General features: G+C 35.5%; 3 protein-coding genes across 5 annotated transcripts in view; all 3 read left to right on the forward strand.

Moving 5' to 3' along the window:
* Window positions 1-7,277: 7,277 nt before the first annotated feature.
* On the forward strand, window positions 7,278-9,606 carry LOC141525909 (uncharacterized). Its single transcript, XM_074240611.1, has 2 exons — window positions 7,278-7,283; window positions 7,399-9,606. Exons 1-2 carry the CDS (start codon window positions 7,278-7,280, stop codon window positions 9,604-9,606), a joined length of 2,214 nt encoding a protein of 737 aa, XP_074096712.1.
* Window positions 9,607-10,348: 742 nt separating this feature from the next.
* On the forward strand, window positions 10,349-11,500 carry LOC141525910 (uncharacterized). Its single transcript, XM_074240612.1, has one exon. It carries the CDS (start codon window positions 10,349-10,351, stop codon window positions 11,498-11,500), a length of 1,152 nt encoding a protein of 383 aa, XP_074096713.1.
* A 6,935-nt stretch (window positions 11,501-18,435) lies between these two features.
* Window positions 18,436-26,659, forward strand: part of Igl (IQ calmodulin-binding domain containing protein igloo) — a 73,285-nt gene continuing 65,061 nt past the window's right edge. For 2 of the 3 annotated variants that reach the window (XR_012478917.1, XM_074240587.1), the window contains exon 1: window positions 20,925-21,673. Coding sequence is in view for 2 of the 3 variants with exons in the window: in XM_074240587.1 (XP_074096688.1) it covers window positions 21,601-21,673 (73 nt within the window). In the remaining variant the exon portion in view is untranslated. Of the gene's footprint in view, window positions 18,535-20,924; window positions 21,674-26,659 lie in introns of those variants that run through there. The other variant, XM_074240586.1, reaches the window with a different exon arrangement.

Genomic DNA, 26,659 nt, shown 5'->3' on the forward strand with positions numbered 1-26,659 from the left:
TTGCGGGGGCGTTAACTATGAAAAATTCCTGTTCTCAAACTATAGCTCCTATCGACTCCTAATTTGGTAGGAATCTTCTGTAAGAGATATAGAAGAAGTCCATGGAAAAATTTTACGATAGCTCACCTCACAGGGGTTTGCGAAGGTGGGTGCTAACATCAAAAATTTTTAATTTCCAAGCTATAGCTCCTATAGACTCCAAATTCTCATTTCAAATTTTTGTCTTCGTGTCAATTATTATTCATTTTAGAAAAAAAGGCCACGCAAACATTATAGTGATTGCACATTGAAAGTTACAATGAATATTAGCTGGAATGATTCTATAAATAAAAAGTATATGCTTATTCGATGAAATTTTGATTTCGTGAAAGTCAAAACACTACTCTAATCAAATTTTAAGTTTAGATCAAAAAATACAATTTTATAAAATACCTAGCGAAGCGGGCGGGTAACAGTTAGTTATTACATATAATTGCTTATTTTATTACAATCCTGTCCATTGGACTCGGCTAGTATTTAATGTCGATACAATCTAATTTTAGTATGGTGTTATGTCCAAGGGCGTTTTTAGAGCGGTAGCGTAAACGGTGGAGGTTTGGACTAACAGTTTAAAGAATACGCAACGGAGGTTTTAATTCCGTTGTTTTAATTATTTATGTGGGACGTTTTTGAGATACGAACTTACCACGCCTTCGTTTGAGACTGACGTATTTTTATGAGACTAGATGTACTTACTCTCTGCAGGAACTTTAGTGATGATCAGATACGTGGTTTAAGGGCAGCTGTTAGCGCCTGTTCCTTGATTGGGCCCTTTGGTTGGTTCTCGCAGCGGATGGAGTAGGATGGATTTGGGCTGCTTATATTACGGGCTTCTTATTTTATGAAATGACTTGTTGAAAACTGATTTCTCTTTTATTGAGATTTATTTTTATAAACATTAAAACTTACACTTTCACAAATTGATTTTTAAATAATTTAATTTAATGAATTTTAATAATTTAATTGAGCTAACGTCCTCCAGTCCCCCGTAGGGTAAAGTGCGCAAATTTAGCTTTTTAGAGATGTTTTATTTATACTTACTGCCCGGATTCTCACCTAAGTGCAGGGCAAATTAGAACTTTGAGATTCCGGTTCTCTAGATTTTTAATTAATAACTAATACGTGGCCTGCCGGTTGAACCGAGTCTGAACTCGTCTTAAGTGCAGCGCAAATTAAGATAAGGGACTTTTACAAGGCACGGGTCCGTCAATTAAACGCGGAAGTCGAATTAATTGCTCAAAGACGAGGCGTTGGCTGTTGATCGCCTTTTTAAATACTCGCGGTGCTGAGATTGCAGAAGTCCCCGCTAGTCAACCAGCAGTCGCGTAGCTTATATTTTATTGTGGCTTTCGCGCTTGGAGAAGTCTTCCATCTGCGCGGGTGATTTAAATTTAAAGAAAAATTTTGGGGTGGACATAACAATAATAATTACTAGGGTGTGCCAAAATTCAATTTCCATGAACCTTTTAAAATTGGAATTTTGAGTTCCGCTCTTAGCAGGAGCTGTGTTTAATCATTTCCCAAGATATTTTAGGGTGAGACGATTTATTCGATTTTCATAGAATTTTTTAACAGGAGTTTAGTTTGGACATTTCCGCTGAAATTTCAAATTTTGGCTGGAAGTGCTCAACTAAATTTCCTGTTAAAAATTTTGATTGTGTGAAATTAAAACAATTAAGTGTTTAATAATACAATTAATAATTATCTAAAAGTAAAATTAGAATCAGAAAATAATTGTTAAAATGGTCATTAAAATTATTTGAATAAAAGTAGAAAATAAATCACTTGAAAATTTCACTTGAAGAAAAATCGACAAAAGTTTGGGAGAGGGTCAGTTATCTTGTCTCGCGATAAAACGCTGAGTTGAAGACACGAAAGGTCGAGACTAAAATCTCAGTGCATTGTAAAATAAAATATAATCCTCAAAATAAAATAAACTCCAAGTTTTAAGCAACACAAAAGAAAGTAAAATGAGGTCATTTAGTCGAAATAAAATAAACTCAGTTATTCAGAGACAAGTAATATAATTTAGTCAAAATTAAATAAAATATAATCAATTGACAAATTCTTAATGCGGAGATTAACATTAAATAAAGTAAGGCCTAAATTTTGACTAAATAATTTGGATAAAATTAAAACAATGAAAGTAAATAAAATAAATTAAAAAATTTGACAAAATGAAATTCGAATAAAACAATTTAATAAATGAAACTAAATTACTTTTAATTAAAATAATTAAGCAAAATCACATTATAAAACTTGGCGAAATTAAAATCGACAAAAAAAAATAAAGTTATAATATGCTCGGGCGTAACGAATATTTTGTCGGCAGATTATTACGAGCTCTGTCGTCAGATTTTAATCTATTAATATAAGATACGAAGACCTCTTAGTTTTAAATATTTATTGTTGTATTATTAAGATCACGGCAGTAAATTAGTTAAGAATTTTAATTAGGATATTAATTTAAATAGAAATTTAGAATGAATGGAAAATTTCGATTTAGCAAATCGGTTAATCGGATTTTAATTTGAAAAATGGAATTAAATAATAATCTTGGAAAATTCTAATTTGTAAAATTATGGGAATATTTTGTGTGTTTGGATTATAATAATGATATTGAGGGTGCGTGTGAGAAAAATAATTACACTTAGAAACCGCGATACGGTCGCTCCATATGAGAGTATCGTCGGAAATAGAAACTATAATAGGAAACCGTCGTACAAACGGGAATAGGACCTAGGATTAAGTGTTAATTAATTGTCAGGAAATTATTATTGTAATGGGGTTGGTTAAATAAAATTTCTTGTAAAATGAATTTCTTTGATAATTTTTGTTTCCTTCCTAGCAATCTCTCACGACCCTGTAGAACTTACTCCATGCTTTGGTCCAGTTTCTGGATACTGTGTCTAAAAATCCAGTGACGCCCTAAATAAATTAAGGGGTGACCAAAGAGAACGAATAGAACAGTTACAATCCGTTCCGCTCCGTTTCAATACTAATCCGGATTTTGAATGTAATGTAGGTATGTTATTGGATTTACTTTTACTCATTTTTACTGCGTTCCATAACGATTGGTCTTTTATATTTAGAGCTTTTAATTTGTTGTTTACTATTTCACTGTGATAGTTTTTTATAGCTAATTGTGTACTGTAAACTAAATTATTATATATATTCTTATTTGATTTATCAAGCGATCCACAATATTTCCTACGATAATAATTGCGTCTTTTTATCATTTGAATAATGTCTTTAGGTAATTTATCTCTTTAATCACTTAATGTCTTAAATTGTATGATATCGTGAATGGTTTTTTACTGTTGTTTGGTAAAGTCTACTACTGCCGTGTCAACATCGTCTATGGAATGCAATTTATTATTAATTATTACGTTGGTATTTAACTCGGATTTAAATTTATTCCAGTTTACTCTAGTGTACACTGAAATTCGTTTAATTTCTTGTCAGTAATAAGATTTATTAATAATTACTTGTCTAGGATTATGGTCTGAGTCAAGCTCATCTAAAATTTCTGGTTTACTAATGTTTACATTTTTAATTAATGCTACGTCGATTGTTGAAGCTAATGTATTATTAATAGAAATGTGTGTCGGGCCGTCGGGGCATTGTATACTTATTTGATTATTTTGTAAGAATTTAAACAAAATTTTCCTACTATTATTCATATTTTTACAATGCCACAGTGAATGTTTGGAGTTTAAGTCCCCAATTAGTAGAAAGTAGTATGGGGCGCTCAGAGCGAGTCATAACAAACCCCCACTCCGCGGCCACTGGCGCCAGACCTTTTCCTCACCCCTCAGCGGGGGTCATCCGAGTTTTTTCGAATATTTAGAGAGGTGTTTGATGATGGGGTTAATGACCTTTGAGAATAAATTCTAAAGGAAAACCGGGGGGTCTAGGAAAACCGGATGTTTTGGTGGAGAGCGGTGATGATTGAGGTTAACGACCTTTGCGGACAGATTTTAAAGGAAAACCGGGGGGTCTGTGAGGGAGACAGCTGGACCGCGGTGATGATTGAGGAGATGATGACCTTTGAGGATTTTAAAGGAAAATGGGTCGCAGGTGAGGAGGGTTTCTTATAGTTTGGGTGAGGGGAGGGATGTGTTGTTTTTCGAAATTAGAAAAAAAATTTAACTTTTATCTGTGGTTTTATTTCTTGAGAGTACATTCAGTTTTTAAATTCTGACTACGATGGATCCTAACGGATTAGATGACTCTTTTGAAGAGCAGTGGTTTGGTGAAAATGTTTTGCCTCAAATTTTTCCGGATTTAAATTGTTATTTACTGGATATTAATGGTAAGTAAATATATGAATAATTTGGTTACTAGGTTTTTCAAAATTTAGTGCATTACATTTTGTCTTTACTTTGTTTCATTTTTAAAAAAGCGTTCTAATTACAGATCAGGTATTGAATTGTGATGCACAGTTAGAAAACGATGATGCTGACCATCTTGTTACGCAATGGTTAGAAGTCAATGAGATTCCTGAAAATTTGCCTGAGTTAAATAATGATCCTTGTTTGCCAGTACAAATCGAGGAAATTCGACAAAATTTTGATGAAGGTAAGATCGACGAAAGACTCGTTATTTTTATTACTATGAAATTTTATCTGATCATTGTGTTATCATTATTTTAAATGTTACATTCAAGTAGGTGGGGGAAATGAACCCGATGCAGAAATGGAAAATAACGTTTTGGAAAATGTAGAAAATGAAAATGAAGATGCCGTAAATATGAATCAAGAAGGAAACCGTGCTCTCGTTCAACTCAATCACGGAAGACAGCGCTTACCACGTTTTCACATGAACAGTTATTCAATGGAGTATCGCATTACAGATCCACCGTCTGGTCAAAATCCTATTACCTGGACTATGTAGGCCTTTAGAGAGCTATACGATATAATTATGGCTGCTGTCAATGCTGAGAATAACCGCTTCATAACGAGTTTTACTTTTTGTTGAAAAAAGCCAAAATCATCAATTGACATCAAAAATCGCACGGACCATGACTAGAGAACTAGTCATGGTACTAACAAAAGCACGGACCTTAACGAGAGAGCTAGTGGAAAATTACTCTAATATAGTGGGAAATTATTCAAAATTGTTATTGGGCCGCTACCTTCAAAACCCCCACTCAGTCCATCGGAGCTGCCGGGCCAGTGAATTGACCGACTCCAATCCCCTCTCAAATCAACAGACTGCTTAAAAAGAGGAGCGAGGAGAGCTACCACACAGTCCACTTCTAACTACTGAGCGAAGCAGAAGAAGAAGAAGAAGAAGAAGAAGAAGAAGAAAAAGAAAGAACCCAATCGTCTACTGTAAGCGAGCAAGGCTTACTATACAGGGCAGTATATTTGGATACCAAGCGAGCAAGGCTTGTATATTCACGACTCAACAATCGGACAAACTCGGATCATCTCGGCTACACCAAACGCTGACTAGCATCGTTAAATCAGTTCTTTTGAGAACTAAACTTTAAACAGTTCTTTTCAGAACTAATCAATTCTCACTCCCATTTTGAGAGTGAGAATAAGACTTCTCAAGACTACTAAAGGCTCTTATTTAAGAGCGTGTGACTAACAAGTCATCTCAGGACTACTACGTAGTCCAAAACAATCGGTCTTTTTCAAGGCCAACAAATTATTATATTTGTAAGAAAACCTACCCAAGTTTGAGAGAAGGTGCCGGTATTATAACCGAACATTTAATGGTCCCTCGAGCCGGATCTTCTCTCGGCTTGGGTAGTACTAAGTGACATCTCCAGACATATCTCTGACAGTGCCACATTTTTTGAGATTGGGTTTCACTACCTTGCGCATTGTGGAGCACTAAGTGCTGCGGGAAGTTTTGTCACTCAAATCCTCAAAGATGTCAGCACTTCAGGCTAGATTGTCGCTGCAGCAGTCAAAGTACGCGTTCATCATGTCTCTGCAGAAGGAAGTTCAGGCAGAAACTCACCAATCATTCAACATTCACGTGGCCAAAGCAAAGCTGTTGATGCTCAAGACCAACTGGGAAAAGTTTGAGGCAGAGCACGAAAAAATCATCCTGTCTAAGGTCGAGATCCCACCAGACAATTCGTACATCAAGAACAACGCCTACGAAACGGCTATGCAATGCGTTATTAATGTCCAAGCTGCCCTGGAAGAGAGGATATCAGAATTAGAAGCAGCTAATCCTCCTAGTGGAACTAGTCTTGCCAACGCAAGTCTAACTGGAGGAGCAGCAGTCAGACCATCATCATTGCCCAAAATTCCGATTCCACCATTTTCTGGTAACTTCGGAGATTGGAGAGCCTTCTCAGATTTGTTCGTTTCACTAATTGGTGAAAACACAGCCATCTCAAATGCAGAAAAGTTTGTCCATCTCCGAAATAGTCTCTCTGGAAATGCCGCAAGTCTCATCTCCAACATCAAGATATCAGCTGATTCTTTCCAAGTAGCCTGGGACATTCTAGTCAAGAGGTATGAGAACAAACGACTTCTCATCGCAGCTCAACTAGATAAGCTTCTGCGCTTGAAAACGCCAGGAGTTCGGTCATCAGCAACTCTCAATGATCTTCTCAACGTCGTTTCTGAATCAACCAACTCTCTGAAAGCTCTCGGACTTCCAGTTGACCAGTGGGATTCAATCATCGTACATCTCATGACACACCATCTAGACTCCAAAACTCGCGAAGATTGGGAAATGCATCTTGGGTCATCAACGGAGTATCCATCTCTAGAACAGTTAACTGGTTTTCTAACTGGTGCTGCTAGAGCTCTAGAAAGCATCGAGGAGCAGTCCAAGATCGCTTTAAAAAAGACAAAATCAGAAACGAGGACATCCCAACCAGCAAAGGTTCATCACGTCATCCCTGAGCAACCTGGAACGTCATCTCACCCAGAAACCAAGCCATGGGTAAAGGACTTAAATAACACCTGCAAGTACTGTGGCAAGAATCATTATCTTGCCTTCTGTCCAGACTTCTCAACAAAGTCAGATGCTGAGAAGCTTCAATTTGTGAAAACCGAACGGTTGTGCTACAACTGCCTCGGTAGACACAACTTGTATAAGTGCAGCAACACCCTGACTTGCAAACTCTGTAAGGAACGCCATCACTCATTGTTACATGGTTTGTTTACAACGTCAAAGGAAAAATCAACACCTCCAACAGCCTTCTCTGAAAGATTATCATCATTGTCTCAACATTCCCAGACCAAAGACAAGCCAGCTCCACAATGACGGTGGCAGCCGTCATCTCGAAACCCACGCAGTCATCTCAAGCCAGGAAGACATCTCAGATCAAGAGCATCTCAAACTGATACAAACATCACCAAATATAACAAGTCATCTCAAAAGGTTACCATCAACAAGTCATCTCAAACAATTGAAATATTCAAGTCATCTCAGCTAGAGCAATTGCCTACTCAGGCAAATAAGTCATCTCAACCAGAGCAATTGCCTGCTCAGGCAAATGCAATAGCTTTGTCAGCAATTAACACAAGAACTGCAGTAATCCTGGCCACTTGCAAAGTACTAGTAGTGTCTCCCAACATGAAAAAACATACAACTCGTCTTCTCATCGATCCAGGATCAGAATTGACACTAGTCTCAGCCAAGCTAGTTAAAGAAGCAAAACTTGACCAACTAGCCACTGTGATACCAATCCTAGGCGTGGGTAATCAGTCTTCAAGGAAAACTAACTTAACCATTGAGTTTTGCATCTCACATAAACAAGTCCATCTCAGAGCACATATCCTGCCTCAAATCACTACTAAGATTCCATCAGTCTCCATCACAGACCAGCATTGGTCTCATCTGAGCAACCTAGAAAGAGCAGATCCAGAGTTCCTGAAGCCTGGACACGTTGAAATCCTCATAGGGGCTGATACTCTTAATCAAATACTAGAACCATCTCCAATAATTAAAGGGCAATCAGATGAGCCACTAGCTATTCACACAATCTTTGGATGGGCCTTTCTTGGACCAGCAGTATCTCAAGCACGAAATCTCCCTCTCAAGTCTCTTCATACTGTGACAAACGATGAGCTTCAAGACTTTCTCACAAGATTCTGGGTTCAGGAAGAAGTACCACATCAAACAAAACCATCTCTTAATTTAGCAGACGCGCAATGTGAAGAATATTACACTAGCACACTCTCACGAAACCAAGAAGGGCGCTACGTAGTGCGAATACCACTATCAGCTGAAATCTCTCAGTTAGGAGATTCCAGAGCCATCGCTTATCGGTGTTTGAAACGACTTCTCAAGCGTCTGGAATCTGACGGACTTCTCAAACAGCGGTATATGGAATTCATGCATGAGTATGAAATATTAGGCCACATGGTAGCAGTTCCAAAGGAAGCCCCTGAACCTAAACAAGCCTACTACCTACCTCATCATGGAGTTCTCCGAGAACAAGGTACTACTACAAAGCTCAGAGTCGTTTTCAACGGGTCATGTAAAACCACCTCACAAGTATCACTCAATGACATTCAGCATGCTGGTCCAAAAACTCAAAGAGATATATTTGACGTATTGCTGTTCATCAGACGTTTCAAATTCATCTTCATGACTGACATAGTCAAGATGTTTCGACAGATTCAAGTCCATCAGGATGATTGGGACTTACAACGAATTCTCTGGATCAACCAACAGAATGAAGTCCACGAATATCAACTAAAAACAGTTACGTATGGAACTCGATCAGCACCATACTTAGCTTGCAGAACATTATTCCAACTAGTGGAAGATGAAAAAGAAAGTTACCCATTAGCAGTTGATTCAATCCTAAAAGGCAGTTATGTTGATGACATCTCAGGTGGAGCTGACTCAATTGACCAGCTCAACACAATAGCTCAACAGCTCAACGGCATGTGCGCCTCAGCATGTCTTCCACTAGATAAATGGAAAAGCAACACACAAGAGTTTGTTATTCCTTCGACATCTCAATCCAGGGACAAATCATCGCTTCACACATTCGATGAATCACTATCAAAGGTATTGGGTCTCTCCTGGTCAGCAACTCATGATCAGTTTACGTTTCAAAGCTCTATATCAGAAAATGCAGTAATAACCAAGAGATCAATTCTCTCAGAAGTAGCTCAACTCTTCGATCCCCTCGGTCTCATCTCTCCAGTGATCATTAAAGCAAAAATTCTACTCCAGCAACTTTGGCTTGAGAAACTTGATTGGGATGATCAACTTTGCCCTGATACAGTAAATCAATGGACCAAGTTTCGAGAAGACATCTCAAAGTTAACCGAACTTCGAATACCTAGATGGATTAATCTGCAAGCTAATTCATACTCAGTACAGCTCCATGGATTCTCCGATGCATCTCAGCTAGCTATGGCTGCTGTTGTTTACCTCAGAGTCACTGATCATAAAGGAAACTCAAAAGTCACTCTAGTCTGCTCAAAAACTAGAGTCGCTCCAATCAAGCGGCTAACAATTTCACGATTAGAGCTTTCAGCTGCAGTGCTTCTCGCCCATCTCATAAGGCATACGCAATCTACATTAGAACTCCAAGATGTCCCAGTATTTTATGGACCGACTCTTCAATAACACTTGCATGGGTCAAAAATAACCCCATGAAATGGAAAGAATACGTTGGAAACCGAGTTTCAACTATTCATCAAACACTTCCAAATGCAAGTTGGAGATACACGTCAGGTAAACTCAATCCAGCAGATTGTGCTTCAAGAGGTCTAAACGCGTCTCAACTAATTAGTCATCATCTCTGGTGGACAGGTCCACCTTGGCTAGCTCAATCTCCTGAACATTGGCCAATCTCAATAGCTCCATCTCCAACAGAAGATCTCGAAGAACGACCTGGCATCTCGTTAACTGCAGTAATACAACCAACAATCTGGGACTTGATCGATCTTCCATGTGTAAAAACATTTCACAAAGGCCTTAACAAGCTACTCCGAATAACAGCACTATGTCAACGAACCATCTCATGTTTCAAACGAATCCCCAACTCGAACGTATCAACATCTCCAATTGGTCCAGCAGACTTAGAGAAAGCAAAACTATTTTGGATAAAAGCAACCCAGCAAGCATAGTTCTCATCAGAAATTAGCACCATTATGTCAGGGAAACTCCTAGCAAAAATGCCCTCTCTAGACTAACTGCAAGATTAGATCATCAAGGTATCCTTCGAGTTGGAGGACGTCTTCAAAATTCGAAACTTGATCATGACAGCAAGCACCCACCCATCTTACCTCGACAATGCAAACTTTCGGAACTTCTCATCGCAGATGCTCATGCCCGAACCTTCCACGGTGGAACTCAACTTACACTAATGTACCTACGACGTCAATGTTGGATACTAGGAGGAAGAGCTCCAATCAAGTCTTTTATCCAACACTGTTTAGTCTGCGCCCGAATCCGAGCAGTCCGAACACAACAACTTATGGCACCTCTACCGTCATCTCGAGTGACTCCATCATTAGTTTTTGAAACTACTGGAGTTGATTACGCTGGACCAATTACATTAAAGACATTTCAAGGAAGAGGTGCAAAGAAATTCAAAGGGTGGATAGCAGTCTTCATCTGTTTCTCAACGTCAGCAATTCATCTTGAAGCAGTCTCAGATTACTCAACTGAAGCCTTCTTGAAGGCATTTCGAAGATTTTCTAGTCGACGAGGAATCTGCAAAACACTACATAGTGATTGTGGAACTAATTTCAAAGGAGCTGACAATGAATTGAAACGTCTCTTCTCCAAGGCTACATCAGAATCAAAAGAACTTCAACGTCTTCTCACTAATGATGGTACAAATTGGAAATTTAATCCCCCAGGAGCACCTCACATGGGGGGAAAATGGGAAGCCGCAGTGAAATCTGTCAAACGTCATCTCCAATTGTCAATATCAGAGACCAGCTTCACATTTGAAGATTTCTCTACTCTTTTAGCACAAGTTGAGGCAGTACTCAACTCAAGACCTCCCAGCTTCACATTTGAAGATTTCTCTACTCTCTTAGCACAAGTTGAGGCAGTACTCAACTCAAGACCTCTCAGTGCTCTATCAGATGATCCAGAAGATCTCTCCGCCCTAACTCCAGGCCATTTAATTCGAGGAGCTGCGCTCAACTCTATACCTGAACCATCTCTAACTTCCGTAAACGAGTCAAGACTATCTCAATTTCAACGGATTCAAGAACGATTTCAACAATTCTGGAACCGATGGTCAGCAGAATGCTTATCTGCACATCAGTCCATCTCAAAGTGGCGCAACCAACAAGACGATATCAAACTAGGATCCTTGGTGCTAATAACAGATGAAAGACTTCCCCCTTCAAAATGGCCTCTCGCGAGAATAATTCAACTTCACCCAGGGAAGGATGTACTTACTCGAGTAGTCACTCTCAAGACCGCTACATCAATTTTCACTCGACCAATTGTCAAGTTAGCTCTTCTTCCACTAGCTCCTCACCAAGAGTCATCTAATTGAAATTCTGCATTCCTGCAGAATTTGGGGGGGAGAATGTTGAAAAAAGCCAAAATCATCAATTGACATCAAAAATCGCACGGACCATGACTAGAGAACTAGTCATGGTACTAACAAAAGCACGGACCTTAACGAGAGAGCTAGTGGAAAATTACTCTAATATAGTGGGAAATTATTCAAAATTGTTATTGGGCCGCTACCTTCAAAACCCCCACTCAGTCCATCGGAGCTGCCGGGCCAGTGAATTGACCGACTCCAATCCCCTCTCAAATCAACAGACTGCTTAAAAAGAGGAGCGAGGAGAGCTACCACACAGTCCACTTCTAACTACTGAGCGAAGCAGAAGAAGAAGAAGAAGAAGAAGAAGAAGAAGAAGAAGAAAAAGAAAGAACCCAATCGTCTACTGTAAGCGAGCAAGGCTTACTATACAGTGCAGTATATTTGGATACCAAGCGAGCAAGGCTTGTATATTCACGACTCAACAATCGGACAAACTCGGATCATCTCGGCTACACCAAACGCTGACTAGCATCGTTAAATCAGTTCTTTTGAGAACTAAACTTTAAACAGTTCTTTTCAGAACTAATCAATTCTCACTCCCATTTTGAGAGTGAGAATAAGACTTCTCAAGACTACTAAAGGCTCTTATTTAAGAGCGTGTGACTAACAAGTCATCTCAGGACTACTACGTAGTCCAAAACAATCGGTCTTTTTCAAGGCCAACAAATTATTATATTTGTAAGAAAACCTACCCAAGTTTGAGAGAAGGTGCCGGTATTATAACTGAACATTACGAATACTTAATGAAATTGAATAAATTAATCGTCGCAAAAATTTTGATTAATATTAATTAATTAAATTAAACAAATAAAGTGTCCTTGATACCTAAGACACCGGCGCAATAAATGTAGTTATCCAAAATACGCATGGAAATCTTTCAACCAAACTTAGCGTCAAGTTTCTTCAATTATTTAGATTGACCTTATCAACACAACACTCCCAACCGGCGCATTACCCGCACGACCGAAGCTCAATAATCGGGATTATGGCAGCAATACACAAGAATATGAATAATCACTACAACAATCAATATTGGTACCGGAAATACCTCGTGGGATAATCTCCGGAATAAATGCACAAAATAAAATTGAAATAAAAATAAAAAAAAATTAAGTCACTCGTAATCTTCTTCCGAGTACGTGAATCCCACGAGATTTTTCAAAGACGAGACCACTTATCCTGGTAGAAGGCGTCGTTCTCCCAAAAAAATTACAGCAGTGGAAAATACAGCAGTTAAATTTTGTTCTGGCTGGGTCGCACGGCTCCGTCGTCCTCGGCTTGCATGTCGAATTGACCTCCGCGTCTCAACACGGTGTGATGTACAAAAAAAAAGAAATTTCCAACAATGGAAGTTGCGTCGGTCACAATAGTTGACACATCAACTCTCACGTCGTAGGTTATTGCTCAAAATTATCGATAGTCCGTCGCACGGATAATTAATTATTATTCACGTCGTCGTAATATTTACTTTCAATCAATAAATAACAAAAAAAAACAAGTGTACAGCAACTGACAAAACCAACCAAGAAAAATCGCAGTGTAAAAGCAACCTCAAAAAATCAGCGTCCGATTATTGTCGCGGGAACACGTGGAAGAAGGAAACATGGCTTGGTTGTTGCCCGCCTGGCTGCTCGCCCCTCTCCCTGGACACTTGATTCGCTTGACGCTCCAGAGATGGCTCTGCCTGTCCAATTGTCCAATATCGACTTATTTTGATCTATTGACTGGAGCATTGGCTCGCTCAACAGCCAGCTCGACAACTCCGCGCCTGCGCCACTCGTTCAGCCCCGTAGACTGACCAGTCCGTCGTTTGATTCTTGGGTCAGCTTTCCGTCGTAGGTGATTCTCTTGGGGTTATCCCACGTCGATGATGCTCGTCGATGATCCTCTTCTCGGGTAAAATGGCAGTCGTCTATAGTACCGAACAATTATCTAATTGTTCTAATTACCAATTACAATTATCTAATTACCGAACAACCTCTTATCTTAAAGCTAACTTATTATCTAACTTAAATTATAAACCGCAATTTAAATTTATTTCGCGCGCAGTTGAGCTTCGATCGGTTTTACCCGCGCGAGGGCGACTCGGTCGCGGCGAATCCAACCAATGACCTTCCTCACAACTGGAAAATTTTTTTTTTTTAATTTAAAATAAAATTAAAGTTAAATAAGGAAACCACTTATTAACAGGTGACGCTAAAAGCGGCCTGTTACAATATATATATATATATATATATATATATATATATATATATATATATATATATATATATATATATATATATATATATTATGATGGCTTTTTCACGGCACTGGCGTCGACAGTGCCGGAGAGCTCCACCTAAATATTGGCTTACCTGGTTCGTAGATTGTTGGGCGCCAGGAACTTTACGTTCCACGGTTCGGAAGTTAACAATTGGTCGTCGTTGGGCGGCAGGTCAATGTCGAAGAGATCCTAAAGTTTGTAGAGCGGGTATAGGAATTGATTCGGAATATTTGTACCACCAGAGATAAAAAAAATTGAGACAGCTCAAAGAAAAAAAAATTAATGCGCAGGGACTGTTACAAATATGTTTGTTAATTAACAATGAACTAGATCGAACAAATACGCAGGTCCGGCAATTCTCAATATCACAAAAATCTGAATATGATCAATAAAAAAATGTGTTCTCTCTTCTTCTCTTAACAAAAAAATTTTCGAGTTTCTCAATACAAAAAAAAATAATTGTTTTGCTTTTCTGTTCTTAACAGCCAATATTTTGAATTTATCAATACAAAAAAATTGTTCTCTTGTCCTTTCTTAACAAACAAAATTTGAATTTAAAAAAAAAATAATTGTCTTCGCTTTTCTTGTCTCAACAAACAAATTATAAATTTATCAATACAAAAAAAATTGTTTCTCTTGTCTTTTCTTAACAACAAAATTTTGAATTTATCAAAAAAAAAATAACAAAAAAAAATAATTGTTTCGCTTTTCTTTTCTTAACAAACAAATCATGAATTCATCAATGCAACAAAGGAAATTGTTTCTATTGTCCTTTCTTAACAAACAAATTATAAATTCATCAATACAACAAAAAAAATTGTTTCTATTATCCTTTCTTAACAAACATAATTTTGAATTTATTAAAAAAAAATAATAAAAAAAAAATTAATTGTTTCGCTTTTTTTTTCTTAACAAACAAATTATAAATTCATCAATACAACAAAAAAAAATTGTTTCTATTATCCTTTCTTAACAAACATAATTTTGAATTTATTTAAAAAAAAATAATTAAAAAAAATTTAATTAATTAATGGTTCAAAATCCGATTAAAATCGCCAAAATCAGACCAGTCGGAATCGGTAACGTATTCAACCACACGCGAAGTTGAACAATATCGCTAGTACGCAATAAAAATATAAACAAACGAATCGAATCAGAGCCTCGCAACAAATTAACAACCAAAAAAAATTATCTTCCTTCTTAAACAATAATGAAGTTAATACAATAGGTCACAAGCAATCAGTCGAATAATTGCAACAAACAAAAAAAATTATTCACTTTAATTCGCATCAAGGAAATGAACTTATCAAGTGAATCGATCGTAGTACATAGATTATTGATGGCACAATCTGTCAATCAGTTACCATCCGCGGCGGATAACAGGACCGTCGGTAACTGTTGTTACCTGTCGGGCAATACGCGGGAATAAAGCTCGAGGTATAGTATCTAGTGGCGCTCTTAGATGGCCCTTGGGTCGAGCCAATTCTCTGCGGCAGGCAATCTCAAACTTTGACCAAAACAAATCGACAAATGTACACGATAGCTCTCAACAGCATAGTTTACAAAAAAAATTAAAATGGCACCGGACACCTGGCTGACGTCACCCCGAAGCCGGAATTCAACAACACAATTGTTGAATTTCGGTATACAATTATTCTCGGACTTACGTGCAATTGTAATTAGTTGTCCTTTTTTTTTTCTTTCAAATGTTAAAAAAAATTTACATAAACAATTATAGCTTGTAACTCGGACAGGTAAGAAACCTATCCGATCTCGATTTAATCGCGGGTCGCGGTGAAGTTACCCAGGTACATTAACAGACTGCGACCGCACTTACCCCGTTCAGTCGACGTCTCGGCACGGTGTGAAAGTCCAGGAAGCAGGTGTCGGCTGTGCTGACAGGCGGCAGAGGTTCTCGGCGATGGCGTCACAACGGAAGTTTTCGTTGTCGGAATGACCAAAAACTTTTTGGTATAATTCTTGGCTTTCTGGTGTACGGCAATGACACAATGAAACTGACTTTCGGCGGGATCGACACTCAAAATTAATTAATTAAAGAAATTCACCACGTAAGCGGATGAAATTCCAATATAATCCGTCTTAGCTTAATTTTAGTGTAACAACAAAAATTTATTGGCGTGTCAATACTAGCTCGAACGGTATCCAGATCAGAATTGAATAATTTCTGTTTCGTTTTCCAGCAACATGTGATTTTTCTCTAGCGAAGCTAAGAAGCTGCGCGTCCAATCAGTCGTTGTCGGATAAATTTCCATGCTCGATGGTTGGTCGATTCCCGCTTTACTTCTCCATCCGGCGTTCAGGTGGAGCCTCGGTGTGCTCCCGTTGCTTCAACGTCCTGTCATTCGTAGATTCCGATTCCGGGTTTCCCTCGTTGATCGTTGTCACTCCCAGATGTCTCCCTGGTCGTTGATTGTGAACTGAACTGCGGGTTCGCCCGGTCTCTTTTCTCACTCGCTCTCTCTCTCACACACTCTCAAATACATCGTAAATTTTGTCGGACGCATACATCCATACTTAAAATAGTTTATTTGGCGCGGTTCGGCTAGATTTCTACCTCGAGCTTTTCATTCTGATCGGGCACCACTTTGGGCGACTCAGGCGCGTCGAATCTCAGCATTCCATCAGCCTGGCCAACACTCTAGACTAAATAATACCTAAAATAAAAATAATCTCTATAATCGAAATATAGATGGGAAAAATTTCCCATGTCACAACATATATATATATATATATATATATATATATATATATATATATATATATATATATATATATATATTGTTATGTCCAAGGGCGTTTTTAGAGCGGTAGCGTAAACGGTGGAGGTTTGGACTAACAGTTTAAAGAATACGCAACGGAAGTTTTAATTCCGTTGTTTTAATTATTTATGTGGGACGTTTTCGAGATACGAACTTACCACGCCTTCGTTTGAGACTGACGGATTTTTATGAGAGTAGATGTACTTACTGTTACAGGAACTTTATTGATGGTCAGATCCGTGGTTTTAGGGCAGCTGTTAGCGCCTGTTCCTTGATTGGGCCCTTTGGTTGGTTCTCGCAGCGGATGGAGTAGGGTGGATTTAGGCTGCTTAATCTAAGGGCTTCTTATCTTATGAAATTAACGAACTCGAATGGAATTTCACTTCTTTTTAAGATTTATTTTAATAAACACCTAAACTTTTACACTTTCACAAATTTTATTTAATCGAAATTATATTAATGAATTTTATTTAGTTGAGCTAACGTCCTCCAGTCCCCCGTAGGGTAAAGTGCGCAGATTTAGCTTTAAAAGATATTATAGTTATTGACCAAACACTCGTCTAAGTGCAGGGCAAATTAGAACTTTGAGAATCTCGACTTGTAGATAATGAAAACTAATACGTGGCCTGCCGGTTGAACCGAATCTGAACTCGTCTTAAGTGCAGCGCAAATTAAGATAAGGGACTTTTACAAGACACGGGCCCGTCAGTTAAACGCGGAAGTCAAATTAACTGAGCAAAGACACGGCGTTGGCTGTTGATCGCCTTTTTAAATACTCGCGGTGCTGAGATTGCAGAAGTCCCCGCTAGTCAACCAGCAGTCGCGTAGCTTATATTTTATTGTGGCTTGAGCGCATGGAGAAGTCTTCCATCTACGCGGGTGATTTAAATTTAAAGAAAAATTTTGGGGTGGACATAACAATATATATATATATATATATATATATATATATATATATATATATATATATATATATATATATATATATATATATTGTGACGTTATTTTCACGACCGGGGTCTATTTAAAATGAACGTCACTAGCGCCAACGAATTTTTGTAGTTTTAAGCTGATATTTCAAGGCCAAATACCATAGAAAATATAATTTTAAAGATTAAAGAAAATTGTTTTGTGAATTAAGTGAGTGTTGATGCCGAGTAACGAAGTTTATAGTTTTAGAGTGAATTTAGAGAATTAATGTTACAGTTGAGATTTTAGGATTTTTAAGAGTAGAGTCAAGTTGTGAAAAATATCAAGGTCAAGTCATTTAAGGGTTTTATTGAGTTATTTTGAGTTTTGAGTTTTGGGTTTCGAATTTTGAGTTTTGAGTTTTGTTTCGGATTTTGAGTTTTGAGTTTCGAGTTCTGAATCTTTGGTTTTGGGTTTTGAGGTTGCAGAGGACGTGGGTAAGTCAGCCTAAGTCTGGTTGAGATGCCAGCGCTCCGACATAGAGGGACATGACGAAAGCATACGGGATCAGTTTAAGTTTTCGGTTACGTTTTGGCTAGTTTTGATAATTTCTAGCGAATACAAATTATCCACTTTTGTTTATGTTACGTTTACGTACTGAGTTTTGAGTTTCGATCCCAGCCGTAGTCAGTTCCTGGAGAGCATCCACCAAAGGAATATCCGTACTCTGAGCCTCAATGGTTTGATTAAAGATTCAGAATATTTGGGAATTAATTGTTTATAGAGATTTTAGTTGTGAGTGAGTCACGTAAAACAGTCGAGTTTTGGACTTCGTACAGTACAGTCGCGTTTGAGAGTTACCGCTAGTCACTTCAGGAGATCGGACTTGCATAGAGTTCTCAGTTCCAGGTTAAGGTTTCAGTCTTTTGCATTTTATTATTGGCTCCAGATAAAATTACAGATTTATTAAGTTGTTAAAAATAAAATGAAAAGTTACTCAGCATCGACATTGTTTCAAAAAGGTATGAGATCGCTTTATTTATTGTAATTTGAGCGTTAATAATCGAGTTCTTGGTTATGAGACATTAGATAGCCGATTCTACAGGATACTTTTATGTTGGAAATAATCTAGAGTACGATGACAGATTTATTTGAGAATATTGTTCAAGTTGTTTAGGTTCATTTTATTTATTTGAGATGGTTATTTTAAGATTTATTTATTTTATTTGTTTAATTTTATAAGAGTAAGAGTCTGTAACATGACTATAGCGTTTCCTATTGTTTTTCTAACGAACGGTCTCCCACACCTGACCTAAAACTAAGCTTAAAATTACAAGTCCACCGGACTACCAAAACGAACTAACTTTACACACTTTTAACTTAAAACTAAGTCCACAGGACTACCGCACTTAACACTATTAATACTCTCTATCACGCATAACCCATACAATTCTTCACACACATAACCCACACTTCGCTTAATTAATTTTATAATTTTAATTTAAAAAAAGGATTTTAATCTAATTACAATAATTTTCCAAATTATTCAATCATTAGTATTCGGCAAAAACAATAATTCCAATTTAACAATTAACTTCAATTAACCTTGAACTAATCTCTATAGAACCAGAGGCTTAATGCCTTGAATTAACTTAATCACAATATAAACCTTTACAATCACTTCAAAATTATTAACATAAGTTTAATTAATTAATTCTGACTAAGTTTTTACTGTGACAAATTTTTGACTCAATTAACTAATTACTTGGACTTAATTTCCACGCCGATAATTATCAAATTAGAGCAAAATTAATTTAATTAATTCACGGACTTAATCCCAAAATTATTAAATTCACACTTGACGGAATAATCTTATAATATAATATTCTCCATAATTTTCCACTCTATATTATCCTCGATAATTAATTCTCAATATAGAATTCTTAATAATTAATTCTTGATATAAAACATTATCACTAGCGTTCTACTCGTCTTATAACTTATAAAAATTTGACACGAGTCGAAATAGTCAAATTTCAATTGCTAGAACATTCGCTAGTCAAGTCTTTGCTTGACCTTGGGTATTGGAATTTATGCGACACACAACTGACGCTTGACGAAAATTCCACGAATAAAAATTTGTCTATTTTTCTCAATGACAAAAATCAATCAATTTTACTCAGTTAATTATTGAAAAATTAATTTAATGAATTTTCTTAGATGTTAGTTAATTGATTGAAAACTTTTAGATATTAAAAATTTCCCCTGCAAGGTCGATCGAGTGATCTCCGGGTATAAACCCCCATGAAAATCACTAATCCAAAAACTAGCAAATGTTCTACGATTTAATTATTGAATAAAAAGAAAAGAAGAGGAATGATAGACCGAGTACAAACCGCGGTCTATTTTCCACCCACGGAATGAAATAATGTACCTGGGTAATTGTCTTACTACGTCCACGATGTCTGTCTACCGTGGTGAGTCCTCCAGGTACCGGTTGTTAGATTCTTTTTCACTCCGGGGAATTGTCCTCACTCTAAGTTCAGTTTTTCTTGTAACAGAACTAACGTTAGAAATCTTGTCTAAAAGATTGGAAAGACAATCTTAAAAAATCATCGCAGCGTTCCGAAAATTCACGAGTGAAAAAATAATTACCTGCTGCTTCGTTGAGTAGTGACCGGTGCGGCTGACTATCAAACCTCTTCTGATTTTGTCACTCTCCGACTCCCGAGCACTTACCCAATCCACCCCCCCCCTCTTAATTACTAAACGGAAGACCCCGAAGATCGGGGCGCGCCAGTGCTGAGTCGACTAATTATCGATCTCTGGCGACTTATCGATTTAGGGTAATTTACCCTGTTACAATATATATATATATATATATATATATATATATATATATATATATATATATATATATATATATATATATATAATACTATATATAGTATAATACTATATAATAGGATAATAAATAGTATTATATTATTTGTTGTCGTAATAAAATATTGTTAATTTTTTTAAATATATGATGGTAACCATAACTATCTTTATGATTAATCATAAAAATTGTGGTGGTAATCATTACCATCGTCAATTTTAATAATTATTATCGAATATTTTAACTAATAACATAAAAATCCGTAATAGTTAAATTATCAGCGAGGATTGTAATTATTAAAAATGATAGATGGTAAATATTACCACAAAATTCTCACCCTGTATTCTTTAAACCAACATTGGAAGAAAAACAGTTTTTTCCCGTAGATCATAAATGAATCTTGCAGAAAATTAATTCCATTTTCTGAAATTGTTCTTCAATTGTCTGATGAATAATTAAACTTAATTCATACAAAACATTTAAATTTCACAAAATCTGTCAAAAAAAATATTTGTTTTTCAAGTTAAAAAGTAGCTGGCGTAACATGGAATCACTTCCCCTTGTATGTAAAATCGATCGATCATTTTCTACGACTAAGCAAAAGCAGGGTGGTTGAAGCTTAAACTATTATATTGGAGTCAGATATGTATAGTAAATAATCTATATTGACTCAGACTGTCGTGACACAAGGGCAGGGTCGAAAGCAATTGTAGTCAGTACGCCCGCGACATCGACGGGACATTCATGTTGATTGTTGTAGAATAGTATTAGTTTCTAATAGTAATCCTCAGCTCTTTCTGTAGCAAATTTTAGTGATAAATCCTTAACTACATAATTTTCTGTTTCAGCTCAAACTAAATATAGAACAATATTTTTCTGAATCTAATTATGTATATTTAACAAGAGTAGAATAGTATTTTATATTATATATATATATATATATATATACATACGTTTCACATACTTTCTTGTTGGTGACATTTTATTCACTCAATTTTTTAATATACCAATAAAAATTTGTAATTTTTTCGAAAATTTGAAACTACAGTTTTTTAAATGTGTTTATGTTAGAAATGTTTAGATTAAATTTAATAAAAATATTAACTTCATAAGCAACTAAGAGTTCGATAAATAAAACTATAAACTCATTGCGATATATAATTTAATTTTGTACGTCGACAAACAGTGGTTAGTACATCAATAAAAAATGGGATGCAACACTAGTAAAGAAACTCTTCAATCGACAACCGAGGAATCAAAGGAGGATGTTAAGAATGGTGGTGAGGGTTCACGATTTTACGAGTCATTTCGCCTGCACATTTTATTCAAAGCTTCAATCTTAACCCAATTATTAATCAATATATGTACTTCTATAAGACAATGGATATTAATGTACTACTAACTTCCAAACTACTATTAACAATCGTTTTTTCGAAATAATGTGGACATAAATAAATAAAAGTTAGTTGTTATTTAACTTTATTACATTGAAAAATTTTATATTCTTATGAGATCATGAAGATGTAATCAATCTTACTAGTAAGTCCCTGATTAAATGTGTAGACTTTATTTTCATAACATATTAATAGTTATTTGTAGTTATAATGTTTTCCATAATATGTATTAATTAATAAAAACTTAACATGCGTGTTTTCTCGAAAAAAAAATTAGGAAAACTTTATTTAAAAAACGGTTGACCCTGAAGGCCATCCCTGCACCTTCCCGCTAACTCCATACCTAGGCGTTTAAAATTGCACTTACGACACTTTTGAGCCCTTCGAGCTCAAAAGTCTGATAGAAGTTTAATAAAACACTATTTTCTGAATTTTCAGACCGCAATAACTTTTGAATAAATAAACTGATTTTCACGCGGTTGATGGCATTCAACGCAGTTTTTCAGATTCTATGATACATCTTTGAAAATTAATTGATCAGACCCGAAATTTCGGTGTAATTCGAACTTGCCTTTCAAATTTAATTCGCGTCGAGCCTTTCAAAAGTTATGAGAGGTTTACATACATCCAAACACACACACATACATACATACATACATACATACATACATACATACCAACACCATCGCGGGAATAGTCAGGGAAGCTTTCTAGGATCTCAAAACGTCGAGATCCGATGAAAACTCGATTTTCGAAAAACGAGGTGAAAACAATAACTTCCCGATTTTTGAAAATCTTCGATTTTCTTAACGGGAAGTTAAAAATCTGGAAACTCGGTCGACCCTTAAGGCCATCCATTTCTGCTAATTCCATATCTAAGCGCTTAAAATCGCACTTTTATGATGTTTTTGAGCTCTTCGAGCTCAAAAGTCTCATAGAAGTTTGATATAACACTATTTTTTGAATTTTCTACCTGCAATAACTTTTGCATGAATGAACCGATTTTCAAGTGGTTGGTGGCATTTAACACAATTTTTAAAGCTTCATGAAGGATCTTTAAGTTTAAATTGATCGAATAAAGAATTTCAAAACAATTCTGAAAAAACACTTTTTTCAGTTTTCTTTGGACAACGATAACTCACCAACGAATCAACGGATTTTGACCGGGCTGGCGGCGATCGACATGGATTTTTGATGTTATGAACTGATAAGTTTTTGGAATCGATCGGTACAGCTATTTAAATACTATTCCAAAAAAACTACACTTGAAAAAAATTTTCTTTGTAATTTTTTCGAGCTTTCTCAAAATGTAGTGGTTTGAATCGGTTCAACTCGTATTCAAAATATGAGTTTGGTCAAGCCCTTACGAATGGCGCCAACTGCGATAAAATTTGTTAAGCCGTTCAAAAGTTATAGGAGGTTTACATACTTATAGTGACAAAAATACACACACACACACACACAATGGGATATAATTTTTTTATATCTTCACTTATAGGTTTTATAGATGTTATTCTCAGTGGGTACATTAATAAAACAAATACTTTCTGTAAAATTTTAATTTCAAAGCAAAACTGATCGTATTGATTGTATGCACTGAATTTCTCTTTTGACTTTGTAGCTCATTTCAGGGCCGTACAAATAATTGTAACCGTGTTGAACAATTGATCAATATCTCTATGTACTTTCTCTACGTCCTTCATGAGGAAATTTTTTTTTTTTTTTTTTTTTTAGGATAGTGTAAAAAATAGTACAATTTTAGATAAATATACACATAAATGTAATAAGTTGATATTATTGTCTTTATTTATGATGAGAATGACTTCAATTTATGAATAATTTTGATATTTTGATTAAGTATTACTGAATATTGCGTTTGCCCTTGTAAAGTATAGTATGGCATTAAGTACAGCGTGACTTCAATGGAAAACTGAAATTATCAGTCGTTTTGATTTTTATTTTCTAACTAGGGAATATAATTTTTTTTTTTTTGAAAAAAAAATTGTCTATGAAAGTTTATTATTTATGAATGTAAGCCGTAAAATTTTTTAAAATTTCCTTACAGTCAGTTTACATAATAATCATCCTAAAATTTTTGAAAACTCAATGAACATGGTTAATGCATCTAATTTAAAATCAAATTTTGACAATTTTGATAATTAAAAAGATATTTATGGGGCCTTGGCCTTAGTTTGACGATAATATATATGTCAAGCATCAATCACGCATTGAAATTCAAACCTTGACCCACGTGAGGATAATATAGCTACTCAACTATGACCACGTCTGTACTCCATGAACTGTGTTTATTTAAAGTTTCCAACTTATTCTCACGAAAAATTAATATATTTTAATGTCACTAAGTAAACTTTTTAAACAGGACTGTAGTATTGAGAGAAATGATGAAGGTCTCTAAAATTCACAAAGTTCATTCGTAATGGAATTTATTTTCAGACTCCCGGGAAAAAATGAATTATTCTAGTGTATGAAAATATATCTTATTTTTTGTAAGTGTGCGCGTATGTGGCATATGAGTGAAGATCTCAATAAAACGTAACATACTCATTCTTAGGACAATTTCTGAGGTTAAGTTCTAAGCTGAGCCAAATCTGTCGGTTAGTTATTTAATGAAAGCAATTCAAAAATTTTCGAAACTCGATAAAATTTTCACTTTTACCGAATTCCCGTGCAATAACAATTAAATGCGATTTTTTATTCAATTTGTGTAAATCGGATCTGAAAGCTCATGTGATAAGCATTAGTTTGCATACTTATTCATTTTTCCAAATTAAATAGTTTAGGGATGACAGCAATTAAGACATTTTTGAAAATCGCAAAAATTTTCATTCTTTTCGTATTTTCGTGGGATAACAATTGAACACGTTATCCTCTCAAGTTCCTGTAAATTACATCTGAAAGCTTATTAAGCAATCTTTAATTTGCATATTTATATATTTTATTAGATTAAATAGTTTATAAATGACAGAAATGTGAATTCTTCTAATTCCTCAAAATTTGGAACTTTCACTGTTTCATCGCGATATGACTTCTGAATGCGATGATTTATAAAATTTTTGTAAATTGCACCTCAACGCTAATTAAATAAACTTTAATTTCCATACCTCACTATCAGTCTAGATCAAAAATTTCCTACACTCTTAGACAGATCTAATGAAATTTTACTTTTGCATTTGTTTTGATGTAATTGTTTTATTGTAACAGAAGTTATATATTATGATCAATATTATATTGTAAAAAATTTGTCTTTGTTATTTAAAAAATCTACTCCCATTTTGGCTGCCGAATAGTCTTTTTTTAATTTATTGTAATTTATTTTTTTAATTGTATATACAACGAATTCTAAAGCTAATAGTCAACAATATTAATCTTTTTGTGCAACATAGTATTCAATATTTTTTGTCATTCCATCTTTAGCTCACACAAACAAACTGGATGGTTTGCCCATTCGAGAGCATGCCACGTATAATTGTCCTCGTGACAAACACGATGTGCTAAAATCTAAGCCACAGACAGACATTGTTTGGCCTTGAGACTTATTAATAGTGATTGCAAATGCCAATCTAATGGAAAATTAAATGTGTTTCAATTGAATTGACACATCTGTGAGTATAATAGGGATTCGTCGAAGTAATACACCTTCACCCCGGCATTTGCCATTTAAAATAATGGTTTCGATGACGTTCACTAATTTTTTAACGGCTAATCGCGTGCCATAGCACAGCCGTAGTGGGTTCAAATTCCGAAGCAAAATAATCTGAGCTCCAAATATGAGTCCTAAATTATACGGTGGTATGCCTGGTAAATCCAATGAGTTTAAAAACTCTGTTGGAAAATGTGCAGACTCAATGGCATCGTAAACTGCATCAACGGATCTATATATAGATCCGTTGAATCTATTCCAATACCCCAATACCCCATTGGGGTATTCCATGCCAAATCGACCACTTTTGACCCCGACCCTTTTCGATTTGGCCGAAAGTTTTCCATCCTTTTCTACCCTATAAAAAACGGTTCTCAGAATTTTTTTGAATTTTTTTACCTAACTCCAAAAAAGTTATGAATTTTTCAAAAAAATGGCTTTTTTATTTTCAAATAGCCATAACTTTTTCAAAACTAAACATTTAGGTACCTTTTTTTTTTTTTTTTAATTTTTGTTTTTAGATGTACTTTCCGATAAAAAATATTAAAAAATTTTTGTAAGTCAATACATATGGAATTTTCAGTCAGTTTTTTGACAAAAATCAATGATTTTTCGAAGTTCGACATTTTTTTTTAATTTTTTTCTAAAATAAACTTTAATCAATTCCACAGTTATCCCTGTAGAACCCAGATTGGGCCGATTTCTCTTTCTATTTTTTTTATTCAATTGAAAAAATATTGTTAAATTTTCAAAAATGGAAAAAAAATTTTTTTTCATAAATTTTATTTATATAATGAGATAAATACAATTCAACGATTTTACGGCATTACATTCACAATTTAGAGGCTTCATCGATGACTGTATTTAGTAAGATTCAAATTTTAATATATCAATTAGATCGATAAACTAGGGATAACAATTATCGACTTACCTATAGCCAGTAAACTAGATGCTATAAGCTAGTATGTTTTGATTAAAAGTGCGGCTTTTTCATTTTGAGATCTAAAACATAACCTATAAATCTTTTGTGCAATCTAGTGTTTTATAAAAGATTGTCATTACATTTGTTGTATAAATAAATAATTTCTCTAGTTTATAAGCGCTTTTTTAATTTGTCTTTATGGCGTCAAAAAGGTATTTGATCGGTGTTGTAATCCTTTTGAGTTGGAATCTCATTTTAAAAAAATTGGTTTACGTCCGGCAACTGATAT

The sequence above is a fragment of the Cotesia typhae genome, unplaced genomic scaffold (assembly GCF_013202065.1).
Source record: "Cotesia typhae breed Kobodo isofemale line unplaced genomic scaffold, CoteBio_Ctyphae contig_28, whole genome shotgun sequence".
Lineage (NCBI taxonomy): Eukaryota > Metazoa > Arthropoda > Insecta > Hymenoptera > Braconidae > Cotesia > Cotesia typhae.